General features: G+C 38.0%; 1 protein-coding gene across 1 annotated transcript in view; it reads left to right on the forward strand.

Annotated features, from left to right (window-relative positions):
- Positions 1–12,958, forward strand: part of grik3 (glutamate ionotropic receptor kainate type subunit 3) — an 89,241-nt gene extending 76,283 nt beyond the window's left edge. The window contains exons 13-16 of the mRNA XM_071530806.1: positions 7,968–8,185; positions 10,860–11,085; positions 11,739–11,989; positions 12,764–12,958. Coding sequence (XP_071386907.1) covers positions 7,968–8,185; positions 10,860–11,085; positions 11,739–11,989; positions 12,764–12,958 — 890 coding nt within the window. The remainder of the gene's footprint in view (positions 1–7,967; positions 8,186–10,859; positions 11,086–11,738; positions 11,990–12,763) is intronic.
- Positions 12,959–19,359: the final 6,401 nt, after the last annotated feature.

Consider the following 19,359-nt stretch of genomic DNA (forward strand, 5'->3'; position numbering starts at 1 on the left):
GTCTTGACTTTAAAAACTCCACCTGTTGACACCAAAGGGCTGCGGCAGCCCAGTGTTGTTGTAACTGAGAGAATCTCTGAACAAAATATTTAATTCATGTGTTCACCCATGACAGTTAGAATGTGGATGTACAGCACGCCAGCCTCGAGTCGGTTGATGCTTGTTTGATTTCTGACGTACTGCCAGCTGTACGAGCACCTGAGAAGAGCACTGAAGACAATACAAGTGATTTCAGCAAGAGAAGATATTGTGAATGCTACACAAAACGTATGGTTCATAAAACATAAACCATACGTAAATTCCTTTATTTGAACTGGAACATGAACTTTTGAGTGTAGTTGTAAAATAATATTCATCTATCATGGTGAATTCTTGATGTGGTGCCCCATGAAAAATAAATGCCCACCCCTCATCTATGTTACTTATGACATAATTGCAAAATGGTGTGCCACTGTATCAATTCTTCAAATTTTAGATAGATAATTAGATAGTTATTACATTTTAGCTACATTAAAACAGAGTTGCCATTTGGCTATATTAAGTCAAGTTTTGCTGGTAAGCTGGTTGTTTTCTACTGCATGCTAGCACACACACACACACACACACACACACTTGTCTTCTACCACAAAACAGTGAAGTGAGTGACAATCACACTGATCTATTGTGATAAATAGTTGGCAGGTACACTGACACAAATACACAGATACACAAATTAACCCTCTACGACTAAAATACTACACACTGCAGTAGGCCTGTACTGTATTTGCTTATCAACTGTTTTGAATAAGGCTTCAGGCTCATGCAGGAGCTTTCGTTTTTTGTTGAGATTCTCAGATAGATATTAGTTAGAGGAGATTAACACTGAAATTCAGCAATCAAATACTGTAGACTTTTGCTGTGACTTTTAACAGTTCATTATGTACTGAAGAAATGTTATATCCCAACAGCCAGTAATTAGAGGCAAAAGTTTTTCCTGCCCCTTTAGCTGTGATAAAACATGTTTGTACTGTTCAATAGATAATGAATTGAAGAAGATTAAATATGTTAGAGAAAGACCATTGATATTTTCTAAATATGAGTACATTTTCTGTTCCACATCTACTATATATACATTTACTGTATACTCCTATACTTCACTCTGTCTTGACTATACTACACTGCTATAAAAAAAAGATTAGTGTAATGGCTCAAACAACCATTTAAATTACAAGATTACCCACTACCTAGGGATCTAAATGTAGACATTATAGCTATAGATAACATGGCTTTTGTGGATTTTATTCAATTAGAATAGTTTACCTAATTTAGTCTTAGCCATTCTCCTAAATATATACTGCTATATATAACAAGCAGTAACATTTTACTGTCACCCTGTTGCTTTCGACACACGCATATAAAATGTATTACCTAACAAAACCAAAGGAAGGTTAGTAGGAGGATATTGCTCATGCAAAGAGGTTTTCACTTGCCTCGTGTCCCCTTAAAGGGAAACGTAAGCAAATGAAGGCCCAGAAATAACATAATGAAGTCAACTGGGGAAGAAATAGACCCGAGTAATAAAATGTTTAACCTCAATGTAACAAGACAAATCAAGGAGGCTTAGTGAGACTCGGCGGTGGATCTTTGCCCGTAAGGATAGCAAACACATTCAGCAATTCATTAAGCGCAGAAGCTCGGCAGCGCTCTTGTGAAACTGCATGGTAGCTCTGCCAATTTGCCGGTGTGAGCGGAGGCTACGAGTGTGGCACCAGTGTGCCGGGAGGGAGAGGGGAGGGAGAATCCAAACAGAATGAGCTAGTTAGCAGCCTATATTATCAAGCTAAATGGGGAATTCTTCGTTGTAATTCTTACCATGGCTCTCAGTGTTGTCTGTCAATGCTTAAGCCCTAGTGTTTCTCATATTTAGCCGTGGCTACTAATCAGCTCTTATTAATATTCCCTGAATGCAGTCTTACACATTTGCATGTTGGAGTTAATATGAGGTTCATATATCTTCACAATCTGTGTTCTAGCAGGTTTTTGTATAAGTAGAATGTAAATGTGACATATTCTTTATATTTTGTATTACTGTTTACACATGATTTTTACATTGAGTGTCGTAAAATATCTTAACAGCGATTTAAATTTTTTCACAATTATAGAATAGACCGTTTGACTGAATGTTTTGCAGTCTAATTCTGAGTCTGTGGCGCCCATTTCTACCTACATGGTGCAAATATTTGCACGGAGGTATATTTTGTCTGTTTCATATAAACAGACACCCTATGCTTGTCTGCCAAACACGGTGACAGCAGCTGAGAAGGAAGCCATTTTCTTGACATGCTTAAAATGCAAATGGACATGTTTGAGGAGATCCAAAAAAAAATCTACCAGCTTGTCTGTGGGAGGGAGGTGTCACAGACAGCACAAAGAACACAAAATATGAAGAGGTGCAAAAGCAAACACCTTGTGTACTTCAAAAGCGTTCCTGGGGGTCTCAGTAGGCTTTTGCTCACAACAAACATATGTCTGATCGTTTCCCATAAATTGGTTTCCATATAAAACAATTTTTGAAAGTGCTTTTGATTTGACTCTCATTCTCAACGACGTTAATCCTTCATTTTCTAAAATACATGTTTCAACTCTAAATAAAACCATGGTTTTGAGTCTAGAAGTCTGTTTTCTTGATTTGTTACCTGCACCAAGATGCAAGAACTACAGCAATCTGTGATAGCATCCTGTCTGCATTTAAGAAACTAGAGTTGTGACTTTGCTCCTTTTTGTGATTCAGAGCAAGATTTACCTGCATTGGAATAAACATTTCTGTTTACCAGTTTCATTATTTAAAAGCAATTAATAACCAGTAAGAGCCTCAAGCATTGAAAAGGAGTTTTTGTGTGATGACTCCATAGAGAGAATGCTAAGTGCAGGTAATGATTCTCATGGGAAGGCCTGGTTCTCTCATGTTAAGTCGAGGCATTGCTAGTGGGGGAAAAACACTCCAGAAAACCAGGGCATCACTTTTAGCACAATGTACTGCTCAATCCACAGAGAGTAACTTTTTTTTTCCTTACTGACAATTCAAAAAGCATCATTAGAAGCTAAACATTTTGCTCATTTATTCAAATGAGAATATCAGTGTCAGACTTCTTAATGATCCTCCCCTATGGAATTTATGCCCCAGTATTATAGTTATTTGTCATTAACTCTGGTTTTATTTTTTAAAACTAGACTAAAGGCATAATTATTATAAGTGTTTATTAACCTTGCTATTGCACATATTCACAAATGTTTGCTGTGAGCAACTAGAAACACACACAGGAAATGTAAACAGTACAATGTATTGCAATTTATATTTTGCAATTGCATTGCAATTTATATTTTTTTACGCATTTTTAGATAGAGACAGTGTGAGAGAGAGACAGGAAGGTATGGGAGAGAGAGAGGGGAGGACATGCAGCAAATGACCGCGGGTTCAAACCCGTGGTCGCTGCGGGAAGGACTGAGCCTTACATGGTACGTGCTCTACTCGGTGAGCCACCGGGGTGCCCCAGTACAATGCATTTTTACTGTTTTAAGTTCAGTGCACATGAAGTCTAAAACACTAACAAATCTGCCCTTCTTAACTGGGAATATTGTCAAAAAGTAGAATGGAAATGGAAAGCCTCAAAACTCCAGTGCACCTTGATATATCAATCATAAGATTGCTTGAGAAGATGTAATTCAGAAGTTGAAAATATAAGATCACATTCTCTTAGATCTTATCAAAAATAACTATTACATTACATTACATTACATTACGCCAGTTAGCAGACGCTTTTCTCCAAAGCGACTTACAATAAGTGCATTTTGTCAACAGTAGTGAAACCACTACAGTGCATCACAGTCTTCATCAGAACCAGCAAAATTCAAGGGTAGGCTACTTTTTAAAGTGATTAGCCGTACCACAGATGCTCTCTCTAGTGCCAGTACTGAACCCTCTTCTGAAGAATGTAAAGAATACTTAAGGTTCTTTGTAAACCAAATCGTCAATATTTGCAGATCACCCCAGTGCACATCTCCTCACAGGTTGCTGCCTCACTAGATACATTTGATAATGCCTCTGCAAATTAATTAAGACCATAGCCGAGACAAATGTCCTCTACCTCTTCCCTTTATTCTGCCCACTGTACACTGTATACTTGTCCATATATCCTAACCAGTAGTGTAGTTGTAAATAAAAAGGTGGATAAACATGAGGAAAATAACCACCAATATAAAGAAAAATATATTATATTTTCAGAAACAAAATAGCTTTTGATTCTTAACAAACTCTATCCTCATATAACTTACATCAGTTTTAATACTACTTACGATGATCTATACTATGAATTTATCTCGTAAGATTTATTTCAAGTTAAAAAGATGAGTAAACTTCATCCCACAATTAAAACAAGTAAACTGACTTTGCACTAGCGTTCTCCCTGCCCACTTTAAGAATACTATTTTTTAACCTCTTTTTAAGAAACCTGTTCCTGACCCTCATTCTCTACACAATTGCATACTGATCTCTAACTTGCCATTTCCAAGTCCAGGATTTTGGAAAATGAAAAAAATAGTTGCTAACCAATTACATTTATGAACAGTAATGGTCTCTTTGAGAAGGTTAAATCTGGGTTTAGAAGTCTTCATAGCACTGGGACAACTCTTACAGTGATGAATGCTTTCAAAGCAGGAAAATCCTCTGTTTTAATTGTCCAAGATCTTAGTGTAATTTTTAACACAGTTAATCATTCTGTCCTACTTGAGCATCTCAAACATTGGGTTGACATCTCTGGTGCTGCTCGTCTGGTTTTCCTTTGATCTGCAGGATATAACTTTCCCTGCCGCTGCTGGCAAGTCCAGGTCATCAAAAAAGTTACAGCACAAGTTATCTGTTGTGTCCCCCAGGGGTCTATTCTGGATCCACTCCTTTTTTCCATATATATATGCTACCCTTTGGTCATATACTGTACTTTATAAACATAAAGTTAGGTTCCATTACCCAGCTATAAACCCAAGTGATGTGAAGCAGATGGCCACTTTACATAACTGTTTTCTGGATATTCAAAGCTATAGGTGATTTCTTACAACTGAATAATATTTCCTAAGTTATGTTTATTGGGCCCAGTGTTAGTTACTGTTAGTGTTAAATTGCGAAACCATCTTGGTCCTCTCTCTACTAAAGTACCTTCACTTCATCGGCTACCAGTGCAATTACAGCTTGATTTTAAAATGTTATGTGATAATCTTCAAAGTATGTTTTGGTGTAGCGCTTTCTGAGCTTTCTGAGCTTTTAACCCCTTATGAGCCCAAGCGCACCCTGAGATCCTCCTGCAGTGCTGTTTTGGTTGTTCCACAGTCTAGGCTGAAGGCTGATCAAGCTTTCTCCATCAGTGCCCTTATACTCTGGAACAGAGTAAATACTGAAAATACTCTCAACTCAAGTAGTATGCAAAAATGTGTCGTTCATACACAACAACCTGGCACTAGTCTTCAGATTTCCAATATTTCTTTGCAGGTGCCATGAAAGCAAGATTCTCCACTGCAGACAGAGTCTGCTGTCTTACCTTAACCAAACTCTTACTATAAATAATTTCAAATTAAATTTTTGCCCCAACCGTTATTGTGAAATTAATAAATAAATAAAAATGCTACCTGTCTTTCACCAATGTATATGTTAGTCTACACCAAATTTGAGCTAAAGATGTAGTCTACATTAATACCTTATGCCTTACACAGTCAGCTATTTGGCACTGTTTCAAGTAGATTCCAGGGAATTGGCCTACAATGCCAAGTGTGGTTTATGAGCCTGCAAATTCAGTAAATATTTTCCCTCAACAGGTGAAACGATTGACCTATAATAGTCAGCTGGGAGTATATTACACACTAGCCTACATCCACAAGGCAGCCTTTCAGTCACAGCTCTACTGAAATGGCAGCATTACAAAGAAAATATAGAAGTATACAGTACATACTGCTTGTGTTTACTTGAATTATGGTCTTCATTCTGTTTTATTCTTAATTATTCTGTGCATTGGCCCTTTGTGTTTTTCTTTTTTCTTTCTTATCCAGTTATCTTGTAAAACACTCAGTTTTGATAAGAGCTCTATAAGTAAATCTTATTATTATTATTGTAAGTCTATGCTTTCCTGGGCCTGCACACTTAATTTGTGTCTATTTTGCCATGAGTCAAATCCCAGTGTGTCAGCAATCTTTGTACTCCAATATTTTCCCATAACAGTTTTAGTCTAAGTTCACTCTCTACTGCAGTCGTATGAATAGCAGCAGTACTGCAGTCAGTGAGATAGATGTGGTGTTGTTGACTGAAATAGTATCAATATCTTCTACCCTGAGAAGACATTTATATTTCGTTGGCTTACAAGATATGAGTCCTTCTTCAAGGAAATGTATAGCATACTGACACCGTTTTATTTCCTTGGCACTATATGACCAATCTGCTTTTTGTATTTATTAGAGTGTTCTGGTGCAATGCCATATACTGTTCCCTGCTGACGACAGCATTTTATAGTGTGGAATTCAATCGAGTTCCCAGTTGTTTCAGTTCTTTTCTAATGCAACCAGAGGAGGGATCTGCATCTTCCCTCTATTGAATTAAGGAATGGTACTGTCTCCCCTTGTTTTCAACCACATAGAGCCTTTGTCAAACCACAAAGGACAAATCCAATCAAATTTGGTAGGGGAGGTTAAAGAGCTGACCACTCTGCCCCCCTTCTGTGGGCTTGTTACTCTTCAGAATTGCCCTCATAAATCTTCTCAGTAAAGTAACGGAGTGCACAAAGCACAAGGGTATTTTAAAGGTTGTCAGAGATGAGATATAAAGTAACTTTAACACCAGTCAGAGAGCCATTGTAAACATAATATTACTCGACTAAGGACCACTCAAAGTCAAGGCTGATGCAGAGGTGCGCTGTCAGTCAGACTAGGTACTATATCCTAAATTTGTCTTTTTCCCTGTTGTTTTTTATACATCGTTTGATGCTTGGTTTGTAATATGCATTGCTGTTAGTGTGTACATCCAGTTAACTTGATGACCGAAGAAATTACATGCTAGAAATCTACGCAGGCCTTCGATGAATTAGCATTGCTTGATTGCTTGTATAGCCACTGCATTGTACTGAAAAGTGTGATTCTTGGTTATCAATATCTGATCTGCTGTTTCACATCCTCTATTAATGTTGTTTTCACAGATCGACTTGTATGTCCGCTGGTTCACCAAAACCAAAATTTCAGATAGAAGATACAGTAGAAGAGTAGGAAAAAATGCAAATGTTGTTATTCACTAGATACATCTAAGTTGGTAACTTGATGCTGATAGTGGTAGTAATAATTTAGTAGTAGCAAGCTGTTAACAGTGTGAATAGTCCTGGACAGTCACCTCTTTGAAGAGTATGAATAACGGCTTTTACAGAGAATTTTTGAATGGTAAGCTATCTTCCATGTGAAGGTGATGATGTGTAAATGCAGCAAATACAGGATTTTTGTTGTCAAAACCTTGTACTAGAAACCATTGAGAGAGAATTGGCTTAATTTATATTTGAGGATCATTTGAATTTCCCTGCTTTTATGGCTTTTGACACATTAACTTTTCACTTAAAACATTTAACTTTTCACTTAAAACATATTTTGTTATTGGTTTAATTTAGATCAAGAAGCAATACAAAATTATAGTCTCCCAAAAAAATATAGTCTTCTGCCACTTATGGAGCTTGATAGACAGGTGTAAAGGCTTGCGTGAATTGAGAAGCAGGCAAATGTTTCACTGATCTGCCTAATCTGGTTTCCTAGGCTGTTTTCCCCTCTGACAATGCACCTAGATTAACACCAAGGCAATTCCAACAACATTAGCAGGTTCATGTACAAAAGTGCAAACAATCTTGCATCAGTTTTGGCAGGACAATTTTATATATTTAACGGCTCAACAGTCTCTCTCTTTGTGTTCCACACAGGCTCGGAGCTGATGCCCAAAGCCTTGTCCACCAGGATCATCGGAGGGATCTGGTGGTTTTTCACCCTCATCATCATTTCATCCTACACGGCCAACCTAGCAGCCTTTCTCACTGTGGAGAGAATGGACTCACCCGTGGACTCCGCCGATGACATCGCCAAGCAGACCAAGATCGAATATGGTGTTGTCAAAGATGGTGCAACCATGTCTTTCTTCAAGGTATAATACAGATAACAAGACGGAGCTATGAATTTCCTATTAAAAACTAAAAGATCAATTACGGAAGGAATTGTGCAGATTTAATAACTCACAACAATATTGTCCCTTAATTTGATTCCATCACTTATTTTACACAGTGTGAAAGCAGCCTTCATAGCTGAAGCATGCTGAGTACAAACACATTATACTGTTGTAAAACTTATGTGTTAAGAAATGAGGCAAGATGTGGAATCTTAAGTTTTTAGTTGACTTTTCAAAAAACTTTTTTTCTTTCTATTCAGTAGGCCTATGTTTCCCAAGGAAAAAAAAATCAATACCATTCAACAAAAGATATTTTTTATATATATTTCCAGTTAGATCTTAATTCCCACAGCAAAGGCAAATTCTTCAGCTTCTCCACTTCTCTACACTGTTTGATGTGTTCCTCCATAATGATTTTTTTATTCCAAAGTTTCAGCGTTTGCCTGCAGGGTCTTTGACTTTATTTTATTATTTTGAGTCTTGCCTCAGATGCTGCTGCTGCTGTGGTGCTGAATAACACATGTAACAGAGTTACAGTTTCTCCGAGTAAGAAAATGAAAACATTGCACATTTCTATTGAAAAGAGGGAGTCCATAAGTTTATGACATTCAATAGCTAGAGGAAAAAAAAAATTCATCCAGGGCATCTCACTGCCCCAGTTTTTATGTCCCAAAAAAATTAATAGTTGAGTATTTCATAAATACTGTATGTTTTAATGTTGAGTGTGTATTTGAGGATCCCCCTGCCTCCATCATGTAATTGGGGCGTAGGCCTTTTGCTGATACCTCTACAGTATCTACATCTAAAAGAATAGTGGTGTCTTGGAATTGCACCCCATTGTGTTTATTCATAAAATCCCTAAATTGCCAGTCACAACAATATATAGGATTGCTTTAATCTGAAACAAAATTTTTCATTTTATTGCACTCCATGAAACAAAGATATTCAAGGACGACACTGTGTTCTTTCCTCTGATGACTGTAGCTGTGTGCCTGGATCCAACTCATCTCTTTCACCTTTTGAAAAGAAATGAACTTTCACTCATTTTCAGTAACTATCTAAAGGGAACTTATTTTAGTCCATTATATTTACTTTCATGAATTCTAGTTGTGATTGTGGCATTATTAATGGGAGGAGACACAGGTGTCTAATTACCTCATCAGACTTGCGAGGCTCAAGTGCCCTCTGTTCCTCCTCGCTTTGACAGGGAGAGCTAACGAGGTTGACTCGATGAGGCAGATGAGGGAAGTGATAAATGCTGAGGAGGTTGGGGAATAGCTATAGTGGCTTTACAGTTGTGTCACAAATCTACTAGCAACCACAACTGGCACCATCACGGAGGTCCATTGGAGAACTGGATGTGTGCAAATAATGGCTACGTATATAACAACCATGTTAGAATAAGAGAGATATCTTTAAAAGATTGTTGTGTGTGGTTGTAGGTCAGTTAAACGTGAATGGTCTGATAAGATAGTTTGCTTCTAAATTTAGGTTACTGTGACACAGTAAACTGTCTTTTCTTTAGCCCTAGTCTCGAGTTGTAGCTTGAGAAGAGTCTGCTCTGTTTACCTAAATAAATGGCTGTTTTTGTTATCTAGCAACCAGGCTAGCTATCTAAACACAAAATGGTGCATTTCGCCACTGATACATCTGATACATCTGATCGATTCTAAACATACTTGGCCATCTTAACAGAACAGTTAAGACTGCCAAGTACGTTTAGAAATGCAATCCGCTCCTGCTGTTGCCCAAGAGCAGAGGCCCTCCAATATGGCTGCCAGAGATTGTGTTGCATTACCTGACAGCCTTCTATAGAGGAGCTGTGTTTTTGTGAAATCACAAATTAGCTATCGGCTGCTCAAAAAGTCGTTAGAAGGCGCTAGATGAGGTTAAATGGTAATTTGCATATTTGCTGTAGCCCCCCACGCTTAGCAGAGGGAGAGGCTACAATGTGTATGGGAAGCGCTGTGGATCATCAGACCTCCTTGGATAAGACATGCAAGTAGCATATATAGGCACCAGCTGTACATTAAGATTTCCACTAGATTTGTTGTTAGTTGCATTTTAGAAATAAAGTTGTCAAGTGGGGTCGACCGAAGTTGGCAACACTGGGCATCTCCCGCTCTTATGTTTCAAAATAACCATATTATCTCCCATTTGAACCACCAGAACTGCATCCACTGGAATTGCACATAACAATGGAGGACTGCTGATAATAGTATCTTTCACAATTTGAAATGCCTTATGGTCCTGAGACAGTAATTATCTAGGATTAGACATGGTATAAATGTGACCCTCTTATAAAATTGCATGAAATACCACATAGCCTGATGCAAGACTAATGGAGAGGGACTCTATTATTACTGTCTCACTAGCACTTATGACGAGAATAGATGCTTGCAAAGCTTTAATCTGTGGTACTATCTGGTGACCATGAATATCTATAGGACTAATCATATAAATCTACTTGGTCACTGACTAAAGGATCTTGAAGATTCTTAAAAGCTGTGAGTGTCCAACTAGTGTCATTTGACAGATTTATCAGTTCAAGTATTCAAGCATTGACTATTTATAATCAGTTACTTTTTCCTTACCAGCAGCAAGGGAGACTGTTCAAGTAAGTTCTTTAACAGGCTATTTTCATCCTTTGCAGAAATCTAAAGTTTCTACTTTTGAGAAGATGTGGGCCTTTATGAGTAGCAAGCCAAGCACATCACTGGTGAAGTCTATTGAAGATGGAATTCAGAGGGTGCTGAAGTCAGACTATGCCCTCCTGATGGAGTCCACCACTATCGATTACATCACTAGGCGGAACTGTAACCTGACACAGGTGGGAGGGATCATTGACAGCAAAGGCTATGGAATCGGCACTCCCCTTGGTAAGACCTGAGGTTCTGCAATGACTATAGTACACTCCCGAAAGTCAAAAGTTTGGACACACACATTTTTCTTAATTTTTTACTATTTTTCACATTTTAGAATAATAGTAAAGACATCAGAACTATGAAATAACACAAATGGAATTATGCATTGACCAAATCAAAACTATCTTATATTTTAGATTCTTTAAAGTAGCCGCCCTTTGCCTTGATGGAAAGGCAAAAGCTTTGGAAACAAATTCATACATAGGCATCAACTTCACTATTTATATTTGTCTAAAAACAAATTTCAAGCATTTAAGCATAAGAGTTTATATCTAAATGGCTTTAAGATAATGAAAAGCATAGTGCATTCACTCAGGTGTGTCCAACTTTTGACTGGTAGTGTATATTAATATGAGGCTACCAAGCAAAGTCCTTTTCATGACTTGGGATGTGTGTGAGTGTGTGCGTGTGCGTTGCCTTAGAGGGATGGGGTAGTGGGGGTTCTGAGACGATGCAACACAAGACTTTTTTTTTTCTACTACTGCTGAGATAATATACCATAACATGTTTAGTCTTGTGGAATTCTCCCTAAGTCACATTAAACCCTAATATCACAGAATCCAGCTGGCGTTTCATCCAAAGTAATGCAGACCTTTTGTTGCTTGCAGGCTCCCCTTACAGGGACAAAATCACCATAGCCATCCTCAGCATCTTGGAGGACGGGCGCCTGCACATGCTGAAGGAGAAATGGTGGAGCGGGAGCAGCTGCCTGGATGAAGAGCGTCGCGAGACCGGCCCCATGGGTATCCAGAACCTGGGTGGTATATTCATCGTGCTGGCATCAGGCCTAGTGCTCTCTGTTTTTGTGGCGATTGCTGAATTCATCTACAAGCTAAGGAAGACAGCAGAACGTGAGCAGGTAGATGTCCCCATAAATCACATCCAGAATGCCATATCTCTTCATCTGCTTTTTAATCTGTGGTTTAGAGGGACGAAACATGAATTAAACATTAATTAAATTACACTAGGATTTAAATTCATTTTAATCCCACTCTTAGCAATGAAGTTGCTAACCATGCCTATTTTGTTATGATACTTTTTTCACATAGCCTCTAAACCAAAGCTGTGCTCTGTTCATGGCTTTTAGTTCAAACATGTTATAAAAGGATTTACATGCCTTTGGCTAATCCCTATGAGTTCTTGGCCATAACACCACAACATTTACTTATTTTAACAAGCATAATTGCAAATTGGAGCATAGAGAATTAATCCGTTATTAGTCATTGCAGATGTCAGAATAGCATGAACCCTTTACTGTTGTAAATCACTAATTTGAGTCATGCAACTAAGTGGGTTGTTGCATGCATTCTCATGTACTGTAGGTAATGGGGGAGAATGCACTTGTGTTCACTCTTTCTGACACAGCAGCAATAATGAACCATGTGCAGGCTGCATGTGGTGGTGTGATTTGACATTGCTGACAGCCACAGATGCACACACACAAACACACAACACACACACACACACACGAACATGAACACAACATGAATGTTCTGTTCTAATGTGTTTTGCACTCTTGGACTGTCGACACTCTCTGCTGTCAGACCAATTTAAAGCTAAGGCATTTACCCCCCGTCCCTCTTCCCCTCTTCTCCTTCTCGCTCCCCTCCCCTCATCCTCCCTTTTTGCCCAGAGGTCTTTGTGCAGTGCCATGGTGGACGAGATCAGACTGTCGTTCACCTGCGAGAGGCGGGTGAAACACAAGCCTCAGCCTCCGGTCATGGTGAAGACGGATGCGGTGATCAACATGCACGCCTACAACGACCGACGACTCCCGGGAAAGGACAACATGAGCTGCAGCACTGGGATGACGCCCGTGTTCCCGTGACAGTGTGCTCCCCCCAGGGAAAGAGCCTCCTGAGTAACGTGTCAGGGGCGGTGCCAGAGACAAGAGACAATGGCATAGATGGGATCACCAGATTCACCATAAACCACAGCGACATGGGGACACTAACAAAACATGGGCAACTCAAAATGGCAGCATCAGCTACACAGGTATGACAACATTCACCATTATATTCCAAAACCACAGAGGTAAAAGAAATATTTGGGGGAGGTTCTGGGAATTTTTTCCATTCCTGAGAAAGGAAACAGCATACCCAAATAATCCGTTTCAAGTCTGATGTTTACGTGCGCAACACTAAACCACAAGAAATTACACTAGATTCAAGGAATCCTCAATCAATGACAAAGACACTGGAATTTTATTGGAAAATATGGACTGAAGTAAGAAAAAAGGCTTTGTTGAGCATGGCAATAAATGACAGATAGACGAGGAGGACAAGGGGGAGCAGTTTTCATTGGAGATCAGTTTTGCCACACAGCACATCAAAATTATTATACCAAGTTCTTACCACTTTCCTTTTCTATTGAGTTACGCAAACTCCTGAATGGCCTTTGACAGCAGAAAATAATGTTACCTCAAACCTGTTGTCCAGGCTTGAATGGGTGTCTTTGAGTAATAAGCTACAGCATAAGACGGAGGACATTTTTGAAAGCGTGGCTCGGACTATGGGACATCTATGATAACACGTAGGGATGCTTATTCAGTATCCACAGTATTGTTATTGGTGGAAACCCATAGCGGGACACTATTGTTCAACAACAAATAGAAGTGTGTTGAAGATATGTAATCCATTACATTGTTGCACAGAGGGATTTAATCAATGATGCAAGGCAAAGTTTGAATGAGGAGACATTTAAAAAAATAAGAGATTCCATATGTTGTACCATCTTGGTATAGGATTAGATTTATCAGGAGCAGGAGTACGTTTTATGTTGGCCTATGTCAAAATGATTTTGTACATGGTTAAATTTAAAATCAATTAAAATATGAATTGCCAAAGATTTGCCCGTTCAATACAACTATACACAGTATGGGCCAAGACTGCTCACTTAACGTTTTAGAGAGTGCGAGCTGAGAGGGAGTACTCTTCTTGTGCTCAGTGCGAAGTCAATTGGAGTGGTTTAAATGGGACTATAAAAGGATCTCGCTATACTTAACACTTTTTCCAACCATGCAGGGTAATGTGTATCCAACGTAAATTGTATTTGGCACAGAGTCATGGCATTGTATTTGCTGTTGTTTCGATCCATCTCGCCTCAAAGTATTATTATGAAAACTGTAATGTGAAACAAACATTGCAAAAACAATAAAAAAAAATAAAAATAAAAAATCTAATGGATGAACTTCCTGATCCAATGCCTTTCTTGGAACATAACTTTGGCCCCACGTAATAAAAAAAAGCATAATCATGAAACACTGAATATTTATATGAATCTATTAAAAAGTTAAAGCTCCCTTTTAAAACATTATTCTGATTACTAACTTGAAACAACACTGCTAATAACAAAGACAATACATGATTGCATCAGCTTTGACTGTGCTTTATGTGTGTCCTTAAAAATTGGTAGCATGTGCACACTGTTCAAAAACACGCATCTACAGTATGACATGGAAGGCATTAGATCAGGTATTTCCCATTACTTCTTAGTTTAGTAGTGAATTGTGAGGCACAGAGACAAAGGGCAAGAGACTGTGACCTTAAAACTAAAGTGCATTTTTAAAGTGCATTTAATTGTGACATGTATCCATTGAACTACGTGCTGGTCTTTGTCCATGTGTGGCTACAGGACCATTGAATGTCCCTAGTATTTGAACACCGTTAAGTTATTTCATTTTCCAGGCGTGATCTAGAAGCTTTTTGGCACCATACTGCTTCTTGGTTGTTTTATCATTATGAAAACTGAGCAAGGGGTTGGCTTTACATGAGCGAAGAGAGTCATTGTAGGTTATAGCTCTGACTAGCGAGACACATGCTTTTTTTCTGTTTAATTTCCTAATGTGCACAGAGATAGAGATTATTGAGTGAATCAACACTTCTAGTGTGAACATGCTGAAAGATAGTGTGGTGAGTTAGACAGAAGACAGATGTCTGCTGATTCTGTGTGTTTTTGTTGACGTTAATGCCTATTAAGTAACTGTATATCTTCAACAAGTATCATGCTGTAGGAAGATTCGAGGAGTCTGTGAGCTGCTGTCACCTGGGAGCTGAGTGGACAGCGAACCTCTGTGAGGTTTCTATTGTTGATACAAAGTCGAGACAAAAATCTTGGGCTCCACATTAATGAAAAACTATCTATGATTCAAGAGAACTCCAATCTGTAAAACTTATCATTGGTTTGGTAGAGATTCATTGTATAAATGTTTATCGATTCCCTTCTGCAAAGTAGAGTATGTAGATAAGATGAGCAGGAGAAAATGTATTTTGCTAAATTTATACTGTTAAATAAATTTTGTTCACAGTCAAATATGTTATAGATGCTATTTATTTCATTAGAGAGGTCACTTTAACCTACTTCCCCACCTCCCCCCAGTTCCACAGCCCTAGACCTTGTTTATTTATTTAATGGCAATGCATTATATTATAGTATATTGGATTACTATCATCAAGAAGGGGAAATATATGTAAATCTTCTTTTATCATGGCTAATATATTTCTACGAGGTGAACATGACATTGTAATCTTGAGCTCCCCAAGAATTTAGGGGTCACCCCCTTAGAGTAGGGTTTATTTGATATAGCTGGATCTTTACTTCTCTTAAATCCCCATTAGGACCTGGCCTGAAGTATGGCTGAGGCTGATACGTGGTTATACTATATTACTTTTACCCTCATGTGTAGCTTTTGATGCAGGTGATTCAAAGACTCGAGTTTGCTTGTATTCCACTTCTGTAATATGTGAGAATAACTGAAAATGACATCATTATCAAAATTAGTTGGAATTACAACAGGGTTTCTGATTTGGCTGATTCAGTCAGTTTGGTTACTGAATATATCCATCTTTTTTATAAATTAATGTGAATAATGTCATTTTACACAAAATTGTATGAAATGTGAGAGAAACGTAATGCAAAATGTAAGCTACATAACCTGTGTTCCATTAGCAGTGTGTGATATGAGTTTTGATTTTCCGACAGTCACAGCGGTATGCCTTTTTATGTATACCTTTTCTTTTCAGTTGCACAGCTTCTATCATTTGGCAGAAAACCTCTCAAACAATACAATGAATATGTTGGTGCCAACCAGGGTTTTCTTTGTGGACATGCAGAATTTCTATGAATATAGTTTTTGTAAGGTTTTGTAAAAAAAAAAAAAAAAAAGATTTTGTTTTCCTAGTAACTGTATGTGTTAAGAGAACATTAGAATAACCAACATCCGAGTAAAACATGGGGAAATTCAAAATATTATAGAGAAGCTATTGAATTATTTTCTTTTTAACACACTGTGAATAATTCAATTGTACAGTTTGCTGTATGGGTTATATGAAGTTTTAAATAAAAAATACAAACTATTTATATCTCCTGTTGAACTACTGATTGATTGGTTCTATGTTATCATGTCACAAACATTTTTTTCTCGGTAATATCACTTATATCAGATTAGATTCAGTTAGATTAAATGAAACTTTAATGATCCTGTGTGGAAATTAGGTCATCGCAGTACAACAAAATAAGATACTAAGACAAATACTAGTAATAGGTAATGAAGATAATAAAAACAGAATGTACAGCAAGGAATTAAATCAACCAAATATATTGGAAAATAATGCAGCAAACAACAAAAGAGATGAGGACACAGCATCATCATTGACAGATTTATAGATTGAAACAGATGTGCAGTGTGCAATGCTAGTGATCCTGTCAGACACCAGATGGGAAAACTAGAAATGTGTCCAGGCATGCAAACATGCATAACCCACTATCACATATATCACAAAATAACTTAAACCCGCAGTTAATATTAACTAAACTCTTTATGGTTTAGACTTAGTGAACTGCAGCAAATATCAGTAACACTGAATATTAAACACTTCTAAATTATTAACAATTTATTACCAATATATTAGGTTGTTTTCACTGGTCTGTTTGTCTGTTTGTCAGCAAGATATCTCAAAAAGTTACAAACGGATTTGTCTGGAATTTGGACAGATAGCCCTTGGCCCAAGGATCAGTTCATTAGATTTAGGAGGTGATCCATATCTGACATTTCCACTATTAGACTATTTTCGTTTTTTAGTCATAATTACCATGCTGTGTTCACGTGCTGGTGAGAAAGTACGACATCCAGGACTTCCAAGTCGGAATTTTGTTGGAAAATCAAGCCCCAGAATAAACAATAAACTAGTTTAAACATGATTCATTATATGTTGACGATGTTGATGATAATGATTACTCCACAACTATTATTATGCACAACTTTGTCATAAGTCATTTCTTACATTATTTCAAACATTTTAAGAACAGATAGATTGGCAAACGGCATCTGAAAATGCCATTCATTTCAATCAGTGGATCTGGAAATTACGAAACTTGAGAGGAAATGATGAAAAATTGGGACACCATTTTATGACTACATAAAAGTACAAAGCAACCCATATTATTTTTGAGATAAGTGATTTTGTTAAAACTGCATTTTTGCAAAATGTAAGTTTTGGTTTGTCATTTGCACTTTTTTTATCTAAGCATATCTCAGTAACTTAGTGGAGACAAAAGAAATCAGCATCCCACTTATTAAATTATAAATATTAAATCTAAACTGAAATATTCCTGAGACTTGAATTGGCTCTAAGGAAATGTCTAAGATGTTAAGATGTACTTAGATAAAGAGTGCATCTCTATATTGGATTTCAATGAGCTATGTAAATAGATGCTAGTTCAACAGCTCCATTGTGAATGTGGATGCTAACTTTTCGATAATTAATGCTGTAATGACCTAATTACAAATACTGATTTTGGAGGTCTATCTTGACCTGCTATGAATTAGCACCACAGTTTTTAAATAATATAAATAATGTAGGGCTTTATTCATTCACTGTGTTATATTAAACAGCATTAAGAAAAGGGGTAAGTAAATCACTCATTTTAGTGAACACATTCTGCCTAGAGTTACAATATCATTCACATTTGAATTATATGTATGTTTACTAATGCAAACTTTAGAAGCAATTCAGACACTTTGCTGCCATTTGTCATATAAATTCATCCACACCAACAGGAATGTCTCTTGATGTCATTTTGCACACGCGCTCACTCGTCCACACACAATGAGGCATGAGTACCCTGGGGTATAAAAGACTAGATGGTGTGTGCGTGTATGTGCGTGTATGTGAATCTATTGTGGTCAATGACTGGCTAATGCATGGGGCACATCTGTGTGCTGAAAAGATAAATGGAGAAGCCTTTGAAGACTCCCATCTGCAACGTTTTCATCTGAGAGTGGAGTACCTGGAGAGAGACACTGAGTGATAGTCTGTCTATCTCTGTCTCTCTCTACGTATTGGAAATTATTCAACAAGATGAAAATGGAATGGGCTCTTTTTGCATACCTATCATCACAATATTACATAAGAAGAAAGCAAAAGTACACTGTCAGGCCAGGATTTTATGTTAGCCCTTTTTGAGTCCAGAAATGCAAAACAACATGTGTGTTATGGCTGCTGCATGGTATGGCTGCTGAGCTCTCTCTCTCACGCAAAACATTAAGGTAGTGCTAATCCATAGAGAGAGGGAAAGGAATAAAAGAATGAATGTATGTGCGCACACAAACACATGCGCTTCAATTGGTGTTTGTGGAGTAATGTGTGTCATGATGCGAGCTAGCCAACAGACTGCGACAGAGAGAGAGATTAACCTTGCTGGCGTTGAGATGGCAGACGTGCGTGTTAAAAAAGCAGGGGAAACCCCAGGCCATGGCGCTGAGGAGCAGCGGGCGCATAATGAGCGATGGGCAGGGGCCTTGCGCCTAATGGGAAGATTTATTATCTCTCACTATCAATTAATCCCTTCGGACAGGCTGGGGCCAGCAGGAGCGCATCAGGAGTATGTAAAAGAGAAAGAGAGAGAGAGAGAGAGAGAGAGAGAGAGAGAGAGAGAGAGAGAGAGAGGATGGGAGCCAGCCAGATGAAGAGAGAGATGTGAAGGGACATGAGAGGTAGAGGGAGTGGAGTGAGCAGCGGGGCGAAATGAAAAAAGATGGGGTGAGAATAGGAAAAGGCCAAGGAGAATGAGGGAATGATTGGAGGATAATACCCACAAAGATTTGAGAGCCGTGCAGAAAGTAAAGGTAAAAGATGAGCAATGGGTTAAAAGTGAATAATGAAAAAGTGAAGAAAGAGGAGTGATTAGTAATAAGATATGAGGGAAGGAAGACAATGCATGAAATAGATG

This window comes from Centroberyx affinis, unplaced genomic scaffold (genome assembly GCF_046629955.1).
Source record: "Centroberyx affinis isolate AG114_WGS23_722 - 3 ecotype Tasmania unplaced genomic scaffold, CSIRO-AGI_Caff_v1 ptg001981l_1, whole genome shotgun sequence".
In the NCBI taxonomy this organism is placed as follows: Eukaryota; Metazoa; Chordata; class Actinopteri; order Beryciformes; family Berycidae; genus Centroberyx; species Centroberyx affinis.